The sequence below is a fragment of the Eptatretus burgeri genome, chromosome 12, assembly GCF_056783735.1.
Source record: "Eptatretus burgeri isolate ZD-2024b chromosome 12, Ebu_testis_v1, whole genome shotgun sequence".
Taxonomy (NCBI): Eukaryota; Metazoa; Chordata; class Myxini; order Myxiniformes; family Myxinidae; genus Eptatretus; species Eptatretus burgeri.
Window position 1 is genome coordinate 42,738,379 of NC_140972.1, and position 13,469 is coordinate 42,751,847.

At 38.3% G+C, this 13,469-nt stretch overlaps 1 protein-coding gene across 1 annotated transcript in view; it reads left to right on the plus strand.

Annotated features, from left to right (window-relative positions):
- LOC147015501 (nuclear receptor ROR-beta-like) overlaps positions 1 to 10,884 on the plus strand; it is a 115,187-nt gene extending 104,303 nt beyond the window's left edge. The window contains exons 10-11 of the mRNA XM_085850286.1: positions 161 to 273; positions 6,020 to 10,884. Of these exons, the coding sequence (XP_085706412.1) occupies positions 161 to 273; positions 6,020 to 6,193 (287 nt within the window). The 3' untranslated portion in view covers positions 6,194 to 10,884. The remainder of the gene's footprint in view (positions 1 to 160; positions 274 to 6,019) is intronic.
- The last annotated feature ends 2,585 nt before the right edge of the window (positions 10,885 to 13,469 follow it).

A 13,469-nucleotide genomic window follows, 5' to 3' on the forward strand; every position in this document is an offset into this window, starting at 1 on the left:
ATTTAAAAGGCCCAATTCCATATCCTAGGCCGATATATTGAGCCTGTTATTTGGCATTTGAACGATTTTATTTTGAAGGGATTTTATCATTGTCTTGAATCGCATTGTTAACTGTCTTCTTTGGACTAAAATTTGTACGTCCCATATGTCGTCCTCTCAGATCGACAGTGGCTGCAGGATTCTGTGAAAGTGGAGAAACTGGCAGAGAAGATAAACCTGGCATTTCGGCATGTTGTCTGCAAGGAACATATGAACGACAGCCTTCTGAACAAGGTAAGCAGAAGAAGGGCTCGTCAGATAATCAAACTGAGCTTTATGTCAACTGCATTGTTTTCATAAATCTCAAGCTCGAACTGCATTTAAAGAAGGAATTAATTATTCTGGTTATCTTTCAACTCCAGTATGAAAGCGTATTTTGCTTCAAATGTTGACAGATTAAACTCCTTGTGAAAATGAAAACAGAAGAGCTTTTCTGTATTTGAAAAGAAAAAATTCTTTGTAAGACTGACTGATGCATCGATCATTCGTTCTCATTGCAGCTGCATGTCAAGGTTGTCAGTATTAAAATGGTATGGTAAACAATTCCGGGTTTGGGTGTCCAATTACGATTTTTCTATGGATACAAAAAGTTATCTATCTGCTTTTCCAGGAATCATCATTACTATAAACCATAAATGTACTGTGTGATGGAAGGGGGGGGGTGGTATGATGGTAGCATCACCATTAGCAGCCTTTCATTGTTAACATTTGAATGGATAATCAAGAAATTTGGGTTGATCAGATACTTTGATGGTGACATCCTCACCCTAAAGCTGCCTGGCTTTCTGTTGAATCTGTATGAGATTGAAATCCAAAGGAAACCACTTTTGTTGTGTGCTTCCAGACACTGCATTATGTGCACACATGCCCTTTAGAGGGGATGTTATCCAGCTATAAATCTTTAAATCGTTTGTAAATTTAAAAGTTTTTCACTGTTTAGCATTCTCATTGATGAGTGGCTCACAATCCTGAGAACCCAGGTTTAAATCTCACATATGACGTGTATTTGTCCATTTTTGAATGTCCTTCAAGTTCATATAAAAATGGCAATGATTTCTACTCAAGACATTTTTCCTCCATATGATTTATCTATAGGCCCCACTATGGAAATTAGATTGGTGTTTAAAAAAAAAAAAAGTATTGGGGCGATTGCTTCTGGGATCTCACCAGATCACATGTCTCAAAGCCATGATCTCCTGCTAATTGGAAGTTCAAATTTGATGAGATGTTGCATGTTGTATGCAAATGAAGATGAGTGAGTCTGACGTACGACACGAACCAGTACGGTGTTGACTCACTGTTGCCAGTTACGCCGTAATGTCTTTCTTAATCACCTCAGGAGAACCACGACAACCAGAATTCACCCCAAGACAAGCTATGTCTATCTATAATTCCAGCAATCTGTGTGTGTGTCTGTCTGTCTGTTTGTCTGCGACCGCAGTTTCTCGACGACAGCCGGTCTGATCTGATTGAAACTTCGCAGGAATATTGCCGGGGCCCCGCAGATGTGCCTTTTCGAGGTTTGATGTCGATCAGACGAGCGGTTCCCAAGTTACGGCCATTTATCTGTCGACCAATGACAAGACACGGTTCTATGACGTCACGAATGACGTCACAATTAATATTTCTTTCTTTATTTATTTATTTATTTTTTATTTTTTTTTTTTTGCACGATTGATGGTCCGATCTGATTGAAACTTGCCAGGAATATTGCTGGGGACCTGCGGATGTGTCTTTTCAAGGTTTGATATTAATCGGACGAGCGGTTCCCAAGTTACGGCCATTTATCTGTCGACCAATATCTGCGAGAGAGGGGGACGGGAGAGGGGGGGATGAGAGTGGCGAGAGAGGAGGGGGGAAAGAGGAAGGGCGAGACTAGGGGGGATAGAGAGGGGGCAAGAGAGGGGGAGAGAGGGGGATGAGAGAGAGGGGATGAGAGTGGGGGGCAAGAGAGAGGGGGGATGAGAGAGGGGGGCGAGAGAGAGGGGGCGAGAGAGGGCTGCACATACTGGCACTCACCTACGGGCACGTACCTGCGGGCCCGCCCCTACGGGCCCGTACTAGTTTATTAAAAGAATCAATGGTCATGAGGAGGGATTACAAGAGCAATGTACAAAAATAAATGATGCAACTGACACTATACAATTAATACGTAATAAACAAGAAAATGAGAAATCAGACTGCAGGCCCTCGCCAGGACTTCTTTTGTGTGGTGTTTGTGTATTTGTGTGTGGTGTATTAGAGACATAATTAGAACAACCACTTGATAACTGCTGATAGTGATGACCGTGTACCACTTGGTACCAAGACATCCCACTTTGATGCAACCCCGCTTTGATCGGACACCTGACCCTGACCCATGACATTTATTATTATTCAATTGAATTCAGAATGGGATTAAAATAAATTCAATTCAAATCAAATGGAAGACCAAAAAGGTTCAGTCCTACATTGGAGTAATCAGAAGGAATCCAAACAAGCAAAAAGCAAAGATAATGTCATCAGGAGGAACCTGGATAGGATTCGCATTTCAGCTGCTACTCCTCTAACCTCAAACCCATCCAGACACATCCAAGTGATCCTTTTTCAAAAAGAAATAAATAAATATATATTTTTAATAATTCCGGCTGCCACCCCATGTGTCCGATCAAGTTGAAATTTACAACGTGTATTCCCCATCACTACGAGATCATAATTTTGAAGTTTCATGTCAGTTCCAGAGAAAACATTATTTAATATTTTTCTTCAATCCAATATGGCTGCCAATCCATGTGACATATCAATTATTCCTAAACAAACTTGTACACCCAAGGCTTGGGGAACATTTATGTGAAGTTTCCCCTCGATCTGTCCAGCCGTTATGGAGAATAATATTTTATAGTTTTTAGGGTAAATCCAATATGGCTGCCAAACCATGCAACTGGTCATCATATTTGTGAACCTACTGTTCCTAATGGATAGACTAGGCAGTCATACCTGTAAAGTTTCACCTTGATCTGTTCAGCCAGCCACTTCAGAGATGAAGATTTTTAAAGGTTTTTTTTTTTTAACAATGTAGCTGATGAATCACGTGACCGATGACATCATCAATTGTTCTTTCTGTGGACAATTTTATCCCGAGATGACCCTCAAAATTTTTCATACTGGTCGGATGGAGCGTTTACATATGCAATTATGACGTCATCAGGGAGGCATCTATGATGTCATAAAAAATCATACTAATTCCCCATGAGTACTTGCCATGTGCCGTGTCAATTTTTTCCTTGGTGCGGTTTCAGAGATACAGAGGTCCAAAGTTTTTCTCTTTTTCCTACATGGCTGCCACACCACGTAACCTATAACATCATAATTACCATTCTTCCACAATTAACTCCTCCAATTCGTGTTGGGTTGATGGAAGTGGAAACCGCTCTCTTAGGCACCTCTTCAGACAGTCCCGCAATTGCTCTATGGGATTGAGGTTCGGCGATTGGGTCATGGAAGAATGGTAACATCGTTCTCATGTTCTTCACATGCCCTGTGGATGTGAGAATTATCATCCTGAAAAATACCCCTCCCAGCAGGGAAGAAATGCTGCATCACGGGATGCAAATAATCACTTAAGATGGTAACGAAATGTGCTGCATCAACCTTACCTTCTAATGGAATGAGGGGAACCAGACCATGCCAGGAAAATGCCCCCACATGATTATGGAACTGCCAGAACCTTTTACTGTTGGCACCAGGCACTCTTGGCTGCAGACCTCCTTGGACTGTTGCCACACGTGCACATGTCCTTTTGTCAAGAACGTGCTGAATGACCACTCATTAGACCACGTCACATTCCTCCACTGCTTGGCAGTCCATTGCCTATGCTCCTTGCACCACTGGACCCGCAAGTGGGCTTTGCCAGGTGTTATGATCAGTTTGTGCATGCAACTCGGCTATGGTATCCCGCCCTGTGAAGTTCCCTTCCGACCATTTTTGACAACACAGAATGCTCATTACCCATGTTTAAATCTGCACACAATTTGTCCGCCATTGCTCTCCTGTTTCACTTCACAGTCCGGACTAACGCCCATCGGCTCATGAATCACGCTTGTTGAGTATGCACTTCTGCCCACTGTTGTCCTTTGATGATGACGTCTTTCCTTTTTTTTCCCAGGCTGACATCACCGTTTGAGACAGTTCCTCATGACACGTTAGCAATTTCCACAGCCTTTGTCACTGAAGCACCTGCCAAATGTGCAACAACTCTTACACCCCGTTCAAAGTAACTGAGGTCTCCTCTTGCAGCCATGCTGTCTCTTAATACCAGAATCGAGCTGCAGCCCTCTTATATGTACATGACGAGGGGACTGCCAGGAAGAGATTTGCATTGTTATTATGCTGGTCATGTACGTGTGGTGGCCCCATAATTTGGATATAATATATATATATATATATATATATATATATATATATATATTGGGTAGTCGATCTAGTCTACCCTTATTATCAGTATTTCTGTCGATATGTTTGGCTGTCTGTCTGTCTGTATGTATGTCTGTTCGGTCCAGTGCTCCGTTAATACAATGTCGATTTCGATGAAACTTGGTTGGTAGGTTCATACCCTGACCTAGTTGTGTGCAAATGAGAACCGTTGCCATGGACCCATCCGTTGCCTTGCAACGGACCTTTGAAATTTTCAAAAAAATCTCAAAAATTAATTTTTTCAAAAATCAAAAATCGGGCCACGAGCGACTGTGGGAAGTACATTCAGCGATATTATCAAAAATTTCCAGCCAGATCCTATGAAAACTGTCGGAGAAGATAGACTTTGAATGAACCCTGGTCGAAAACAATAAAAAAAACGAAGTTCGTGAAATCTCAGAGACTATGAGTCAGATACACATGAAACTGGTATGGTAGGTTCATGGTATGTCCGAGTTATGTGTGAGAAAGAACCATTGCTATGGACCCCTCCATCGCCTAGCAATGGCCGAAAAACCTCTAAATGTGGGGGTATTTTAACAAAAAAACAATCTGCAGCATTAACCCTTGAAGCTGGAATCATGAATTTTCTTGTGCTTAATCCTCAGGTCATTCCCCATCGAACGGGCCCATCACGTCAGGTTCTATTGGGTTGTCGACTACCCATGTCTGCCTACCGGCTTGTATATACTGTGTGTGTGTGTGTGTGTGTGTGTGTGTGTGTGTGTGTGTGTGTGTGTGTGTGTGTGTGTGTGTGTGTGTGTGTGTGTGTGTGTGTGTGTGTGTGTGTGTGTTGGGTGTGACTGAATGACCGACCTTGGTTTTCAGATTGCTAACGTTTATGAAACAGATACAGTATGTTGAACTAAATGGTCTTTTATATCTGTTTTCCCAATCATGGTAGGGTGAGGCTAGACATGTAACTTATGCAATTCTCCCATATCAGAGTTTACAAAAATAAACTTTTGTTACTCCTTTTTTATTTTATTATTATTTTGTCAAGTGTGCCATTCATTGGATGTGGTTGGTTTAGAAGATGACAGCATTTTCCAGTGTTTGGGTTCCATTAAAGTCGAAAATTGATTCCCCCCACCCACCTCCCACAAGTTTGTTATACATGCATATTCAAGTTGAACTAAAAGTAGTTTAACAGCATGAAATATACTTTTTCTTCATCCAAAATTCAATCCAATTGTATGTCATCCCAATCCTTCCTCCATAAAATAATTGGTGCTGCAAAATATTGTGACTATAATGTGATTTGCTAATGTGAGTAATAAAGGCCTTAACAGACAGCAAAATATATCTGAGCATATAAGCATAATTTTGCTTTTACTAGTGCCTTATATGGTACTGCTATTACATTTACCATAGTTTATTATAAGCCTAAGAAGACTTGCTGTTCATTTTCACTTTATTTGAAAGTAACACTTTGTCTTGTTCAGTGTAAGAGTCTGAGATCATGACCTAATACTTTGTTCTCATCTCTTCATATTGCCAATGATCTCTCCATCCTTACCCTGAGCAGCTGCAGTTGAAGGCTGTGAGCTTGAGGCAAGTGTGCAGTCTGCACATAGAGAAGTTCCACACCTTTCGAGAGCTGCACCACAACACAGTTCTTGCACACTTCCCTCCACTTTATAAGGAGCTGTTCAGTCTGGATGCCCAGCAGCAACCAGCTGCACATGCCACCACAGACTGACTGCAATATCCATCTCTTTTTTCTCTCTTCCCTCCCGGTCTCGCCTCACGCCATCTACTGGGCCTGGTCTTGATGTCGCTGCTAATTGTGTAGGGCCGCGAGAAGGACTGTCGATGGATTTTTCAGAACTGAGCAGTTTGTCAAAACCTGAAGGTTTGTGAATACCCAAGGGGGGTTGCACCACGTGTGCTGGCTTGGTAATTTGAAAAGCCTGCTTGGAGCCCATGCAAGGTGCAAAATGAAAGTGGCTTGTACTTTTCAGTTGGAACTTACAAATGTCACCACTAGGATAGGATATATCTACCGTACTTGTGGCTGGGACATCAGGGCAGTATTTCATGACAAAGTTTACCGTACGTGGACTTTTTACAGTGTTTTCCTTCAATATTGAGCAACTTTTGCAAATAACTCTTTTTAGAGGTTTGCTCGTTCTTTATATAAACTGAGGTTTATTTTTCTGTGTGCTTTTTTTGTACAGTCACTCCTTGCATTTGATGATACTCTTGCACAGAGGTATACTTTACTACCTTTGAAATTTTGATTCTCCAAAATTTGAGTGGTTCTTAAAAATTGGTGAGTAAAACGTCTTCTCATCTAATGAGAAACCGAAGCACAGTAATTTGTACTTTTAGTATTGCTTTTCAAATATCCCTCTATCCAAAAAAACACTTGCTCGAAAGGCATTATGTAATACTTATCACCAGCACGTATGAAGGATTTGGTATTTTACATGGAGATTTGAAACTTATTTAAGTGAGATTGGATCGTTTAACAATAATATTGTACACTGCAGTCCTGGAGGCTTCTGCAATTAAGTACAAGACGTGAATGTAGTGCTCAAAAGAGCATAAGGCTCGTGAGGTGTTTATTACCTCGTAAAAGTCCACACTCTGCGGCCGCACAATGACGACTACAGCAAAAAATCGGGATGTGAATTCTCCTCTAAAGGACTGAAAAGATCGTTAGCATTACAGACGTGAATTATACACACGATGTATTGCCTATATGATTGGTGTTTATGACCCTTATCACGTGGTGCCAGAACTAGTGGAAAGTACAGCATATATCTAAATTGGCTTTTGCATCTGAACACATGTGCATGTGTGTCAGGGGAGTGGATGAGAGTGGAGTAGTTTTGTATTTACTTGCACACACTGCAGGCAGGTTCACTGTATACATTCCAAGGTGCATTTTGATCAGGATTTGGTAGGGATTACGCAATGCGTCTGCCCACGATGATTATGTTGTACCGATACTCGTGCTACTTCGTGAAAATTTAGTTTTTCCTCTTGTAAAATGGTTGTGATGAAGTTGAATGAAGAAACTGTTCAAATGAGTTTTGCAGGTGATGCTAAGTTATTTTGATCTTGTATATTTTTTTCTCCCCTCCTACCAAGCTTATCCTGCAATCTTAAGCACTTGACAAATTCCCCTTTCATATCTTTAGTTTGCGAATAACTTGTTTGTATATAATAACAATCATACCACCATGAAGAATAGCGAAAGAAGACTTGAAAATGTATATTTTAAAGGAATGGAGATGCGACTGTAAAATTATAGGAAATTCTAATAATTAAGTTCAGGGTAAAGGATGGTGTAAAATGAATGTACTTTACGAGAGTGATTTGAGCCTTCATAAAGGCTATAAAGTTGACAATCAGCTCTTATGACTTAAAATGATGTTTGGCTCGTTTGGTCAAGCATTTATTTTGTTAAATTTTACTGAACCCTCTCTACTTGCAGTTTCAAAGTATAAAAGCCTTGTCTGGGGTCAAGCACAACATTTTCACAAAGTGAAGGAAATAATTGTAATAAAAAGGATTTTCCTAAAGAAGCATTCTGTTGGACTTGCATTGAATAACAGGATAATGAATGTATTTTAAAAGTCTCGTTGTTTTTGGCTCTCCCATAACCTCCTTGCCCAAGACTAAATGATGCTTAATTGGGGAAATATGTCTCTTCGTTTGTTGAACAAACGGTAATATTAAAGTATTTGGTGCAACACTGCACATATAATGGTACCGTTATGGACTATGGCACAGGAGAAATTATTTGAAGGCCTTCAAATGCAGGAATATGAACGTTACATGATGTTCTTCTCTGAAGGATGAGTGTTGGAGGCATATGTAGGGGAGTTATTTATTTAATTTCATTTTTCTCATTCTTTTTATTTTATTTGTTTTGCACACATCTCATGTTTGCCTCCAGCCAAGTGCAATAGGGTTATTATTTTTGTTGCTTTCATTGTCTCGGTCTCACTGTAAATGCATTTATTCATGTTTTTATTTTTTCCAATTTTGTTTATTCATTGTAATTATTGTTTGATGTGCTTGTAATGTACAAAAGTGTGGGTGTGTAAAATGTCCACAGTTGATTTGTGTATCGTCTGGAACTGAAATTAGGCCACATCTCTCAAATTCAGACAGAATTGATGGCTTTGTGAGCACTTTAAAAGAGCATTCTGTTGATAAAAGGTGACTAAATTTATGCCGAATTATATGATAATCTCGTAAGTATATGCGGCTGCTATGTTTTGTAATGTTACATGTAACTGACTTTCCAAAACTTACTGATAAGAAGATAAACAGCAGCTCAGGCCCTGCAAAACAATCCCTGATAAATGTATGTATTACTTTACAAATTTCCAAATTATATTGCTTGTCAATGATATTGAAGATATTGAGAAAATGTAATAATTAGCATTGTGGGTGTGTAATGCATTTTGTTTAAAAGGTTGTATTTAAGTACGTGCAAATTTGATCACCGAATAGAAATTACGTTCCAAAATCACGTCAAATAAATGGACAAATGATTTTATTTACCTTGAGTCATGTGCATCCAAAAACTATGTTTATTCGAGATTGTAGTTCGCTAAAATATTTTAAATGCATACTTGTATACAAAAATACAATTTGATTTTTTTAAAACCATATTACTTTTCTGCTCTAAAATTTTAGATATTTATAATTGCTCTAACAAAGGAATGAATATAAATGTTACTTTTTTGTGTTTTTTTTTTCCTGTACAATAACACATTTTATTTTACCATTTTCAATATTTTTGCCAAATTTAAGTATTTCTTTTCAATCTTGTGGACAAGCATTTGGCTTGAGACTGTATGTTATTAAAAGTGACTGCAGTACTTCTTTCAACCAAGTGGCACTCTGGTGCTTTTTATTGTTTGAAGTTCAGTTTAAGTGAGGCACTTCCTGAAATTTGGACTCAAGGCAAAGTGATGTTTGTTCTCATTTTTAATTGTGTTGTTTTTACAAACGTTACCAAACTCTGATAAATGTGTGTTCAACAAGAGAAGCGCATTGGGCCTGTTTTTTGTAACGATTATCCAGGAAATGTTTTCTTTATCACAAATAAAATGAAATATATTATGAAGGGGGAGGTGTGTGTGTGTGTGTGTGTGTGTGTGTGTGTGTGTGTGTGTGTGTGTGTGTGTGTGTTCGTTCCTCAGGGATTGTTGTATATGCTTAGGTAATCCACATACTTGTATTTGTTTTGAAAAGAAAAAAGATTCCATTGAATTTGAATATCCTTGCGAGATACATTTTCTCGTTTATTTACGACATATTTTGCATGTAAACATTGTGAACCAGACAAGGCTTTTACAACTGCTTTTGAAATTTAGTATTATGATGTTAGTTATTTACACATTCATGTTATTTTTTTTGTTTGTTTTTTGGGGCTCATTTATTTTTGATGCTGGCAAATATCATTGTAATATATACCGAATGTATAAATTTTAGTTTGCTCTTTGTGAAGCAATAAAATAGACATTTAAAATGGCATAATATGACGTCTTTAGCCAAGCTATTGTTTGTGTAAGCTTTTTGTGCATTTTCACAGCTGTCTTTGCAACTCGGATAATAATCATTTATAGATCACATATAATTATAGCTTTAATCATTTAGCAAAACAAAGTCTCTCATGCGACCCAACGACAATAACTACTGGAGAGCAATATTAGAGCTATTTTCTTACAATTGTTGGCTTGTAAATTTTTGTGACAAATTGGGTTAACTTATCTTCATGCCTATTAAAAAAAATCACATGTGTTTGGTTTATAGATCAATTGTATTTTGGTTAATCTGTATTCCTAAAACAGATATTTGTTTTCAGATTTTATGTATTCATTTCAAAAAATAAAGGATAAATTCCCTTTTAAGAAATGCAAAGTTTCCACTTGCATAATATCTAGCAACTAGCAAAAGTACAAGTCCCCTGTCACAGGGAAAAGAAAAAGTGTCCATCCCCAGTGAAGGGAAATGTTTAAGTTAATCTATCAATTTAAATAATATTTCATGGACTTAAAAAAGGTCAATTGTGTTGCACTCTTGGTTTCACTCAGAGCCAAAGCTCTGAGCTACTTGTACTGCCATCCTCAAAATGGTGGAGCAACATCAGGTGGCGAGGTTGGTATTGTCTGAAAAGTGGGCAAAATATTGCTATTTTAAATTATCTATTACCCCATGAAGATCTGTATTAAATATACTTCAATCAAGATGTCCATGTTGATTTTAAACATGGACGAGGAGGGAAAATAAAGTGACTGACGATATTTCATCAAGACAAGTGAAATGAAAATGCAAAATTATCAATCATCAGCTTTTAAAACTCAGCACGGTAAACAGCCGGCGTAAGCGGGAGACAGACGAATGCATGGACAGACCACATTTTGAAATATATGTGTGTATATATAAATATTTATATATGTATATATAAAAATATGTGTAGAAATATATGTGTAGAAATATATATATATATATATATATATATATATATATATATATATATATATATATATATATATATATATATATATATATATATACACATATATATGTGTGTGTGTGTGTGTGTATATGTATATATATATATATATATATATATATATATATATATATATATATATATATATATATATATATATATATATATATATATATATATATATATATATATATATAGGAGGGTGTATGCTCCTTGAGGTGGGGAAGGTGGATGGGTTTAAATACTTGGCATCAACTGTCCAAAGTAACGGAGAGTGTGGTAGAGAAGTGAAAAAGCGCGGATGACGTGTGTATACACATATATATATATATATATATATATATATATATATATATATATATATATATATATATATATACATACACACACACACATGTACAGGGGGCTGCAAAAGTAGGTATACAGTAATGATATACTGGTATATTCCGAAATATACTTTTGCAGATATATATATATATATATATATATATATATATATATATATATATATATATATATATATATATATATATATATATATATATATATATATATATATATATACATTTACACAGGGTGTCCCAAAAAAAATGACATCATTCCGTAGTCTAACAACATAGCTAATTCTCGCTCAAATTATCTCAAATTTTAACAAAATGTGTAAAAACTAACTAAGTTGAATGTTTAATTCTTATCTCAATGAGAAGCTACCAGGAAGATGGATTGGGCATGCCAGTGATAATGACAATGTGCTGTTGAAATGGCCACCACATTCACCTGACTTGACACCTTGTGATTTTTTTCAATGGGGCTATGTGAAAGGACTGGTCTATATCCCCCCCCCCCTTCTTGCTACAAGCCTAGAGGAACTTAAGCAGAGAATCACTGAGGTGCTGGAGAATGTTACGCAAGACATGCTACAGCGTGTTTGGCAGGAGCTGGACCACCGACTTGACGTGTGTCGTGTCACAGGCGGTGCGAATATTCAACATTTGTGAAGTTTTGAGAAAACGGTGATAAAATCTACATCCCTCTGAATATCTTGTTCGAATTTTGATAAATAAATCTGTCATTGTTCAACATGAAGCCTATTTACTTTCGTTTGCCTGGAACATGTAGTTACTTAGATATTCAAGTTTAAAATGATGTCATTTTTTTAGGGACACCCTATATATATATACTGTATATACAAGATCAGACTGGAGTCTCCATGGACTATGATGTTCGCGGATGACATCATGATCTGTAGGGAGAGTAAGGAGCAGGCTGATTCGAGCCTCGAGAGGTGGAGGTACGCAATGGAGAGAAGGGGAATGATAGTCAGGAGGAGAAAGATGGAGTATATGTGCCGAAATGAGAGGGAGGGTGGTGGTATGGTGCAGTTGCAAGGAGTTGAGGTGGGGAAGGTGGATGGGTTTAAATACTTGGGTTCAACTGTCCAAAGTAACGGAGAGTGTGGTAGAGAAGTGAAAAAGAGTGTGCAGGCAGGATGGAGTGGGTGGAGAAGAGTTGCAGGAGTGATTTGGTAACAGAAGGGTAGCTGCAAGAGTGAAGGGGAAAGTATATAAGACGGTAGTGAGACCAGCTATGTTGTATGGTTTGGAGGCGGTGGCGCTGACAAAAAGACAGGAAGCAGAGCTGGAGATGGCAGAGTTAAAGATGCTGCGATTCTCGTTGGGAGTGATGAGGATGGACAGGATAAGGAATGGGTATATTTGAGGGACAGCGCAGGTAGGACGGTTTGGAGACAAAGTGAGAGAGGCGAGATTGAGATGTTTTGGACATGTGCACAGGAGGGAAGCGGAGTATATCAGGAGAAGGATGCTGAGGATGGAGCCGCCAGGTAGGAGCAGAAGAGGAAGGCCAAAGAAGAGGTTCATGGATGCGGTGAGGGCAGACATGCGGGTGGTTGGAGTGTCAATGGAAGATGTGGAGGATAGAGCGAAATGGAGACGGATGATCCGCTGTGGCGACCCCGAACGGGAGCAGCCGAAAGAAGAAGAAGAAGATATATATGTATATATATATGTATATATATATATATATATATATATATATATATATATATATATATATATATATATACACATACATATATATGTGACTCGGCGTGACCAAATGAGTCGGAAGTCGCGTGGCTCCATTGTGAGAAAATCACAGCAAGAGTTTGACGTCCGATGATGGCAAAAATATCCGATTTCTCCATCTCTACGGATTTCGATCGTAAATCGTGTGATTTATCATCCTACCAACCCCGAATGCGATATTCTGAACATAAATGATGTATTTCTGGCCCAAACGCATCGAGAACCTCCTCAAAATAGCTCAGAAGAAAGCCCAAATCACTCGATTTTCTCAAGACTGACTTTAAGACTTGTTGAATCCCTCACATTTCGAAACCCATATCTTCGAATCCACTTATCCGATTTACTTCATCGTGGTATTGATGAAAAGCTGATGATCAGCGAGAAATCCACACTTCGCGACTTTAGAC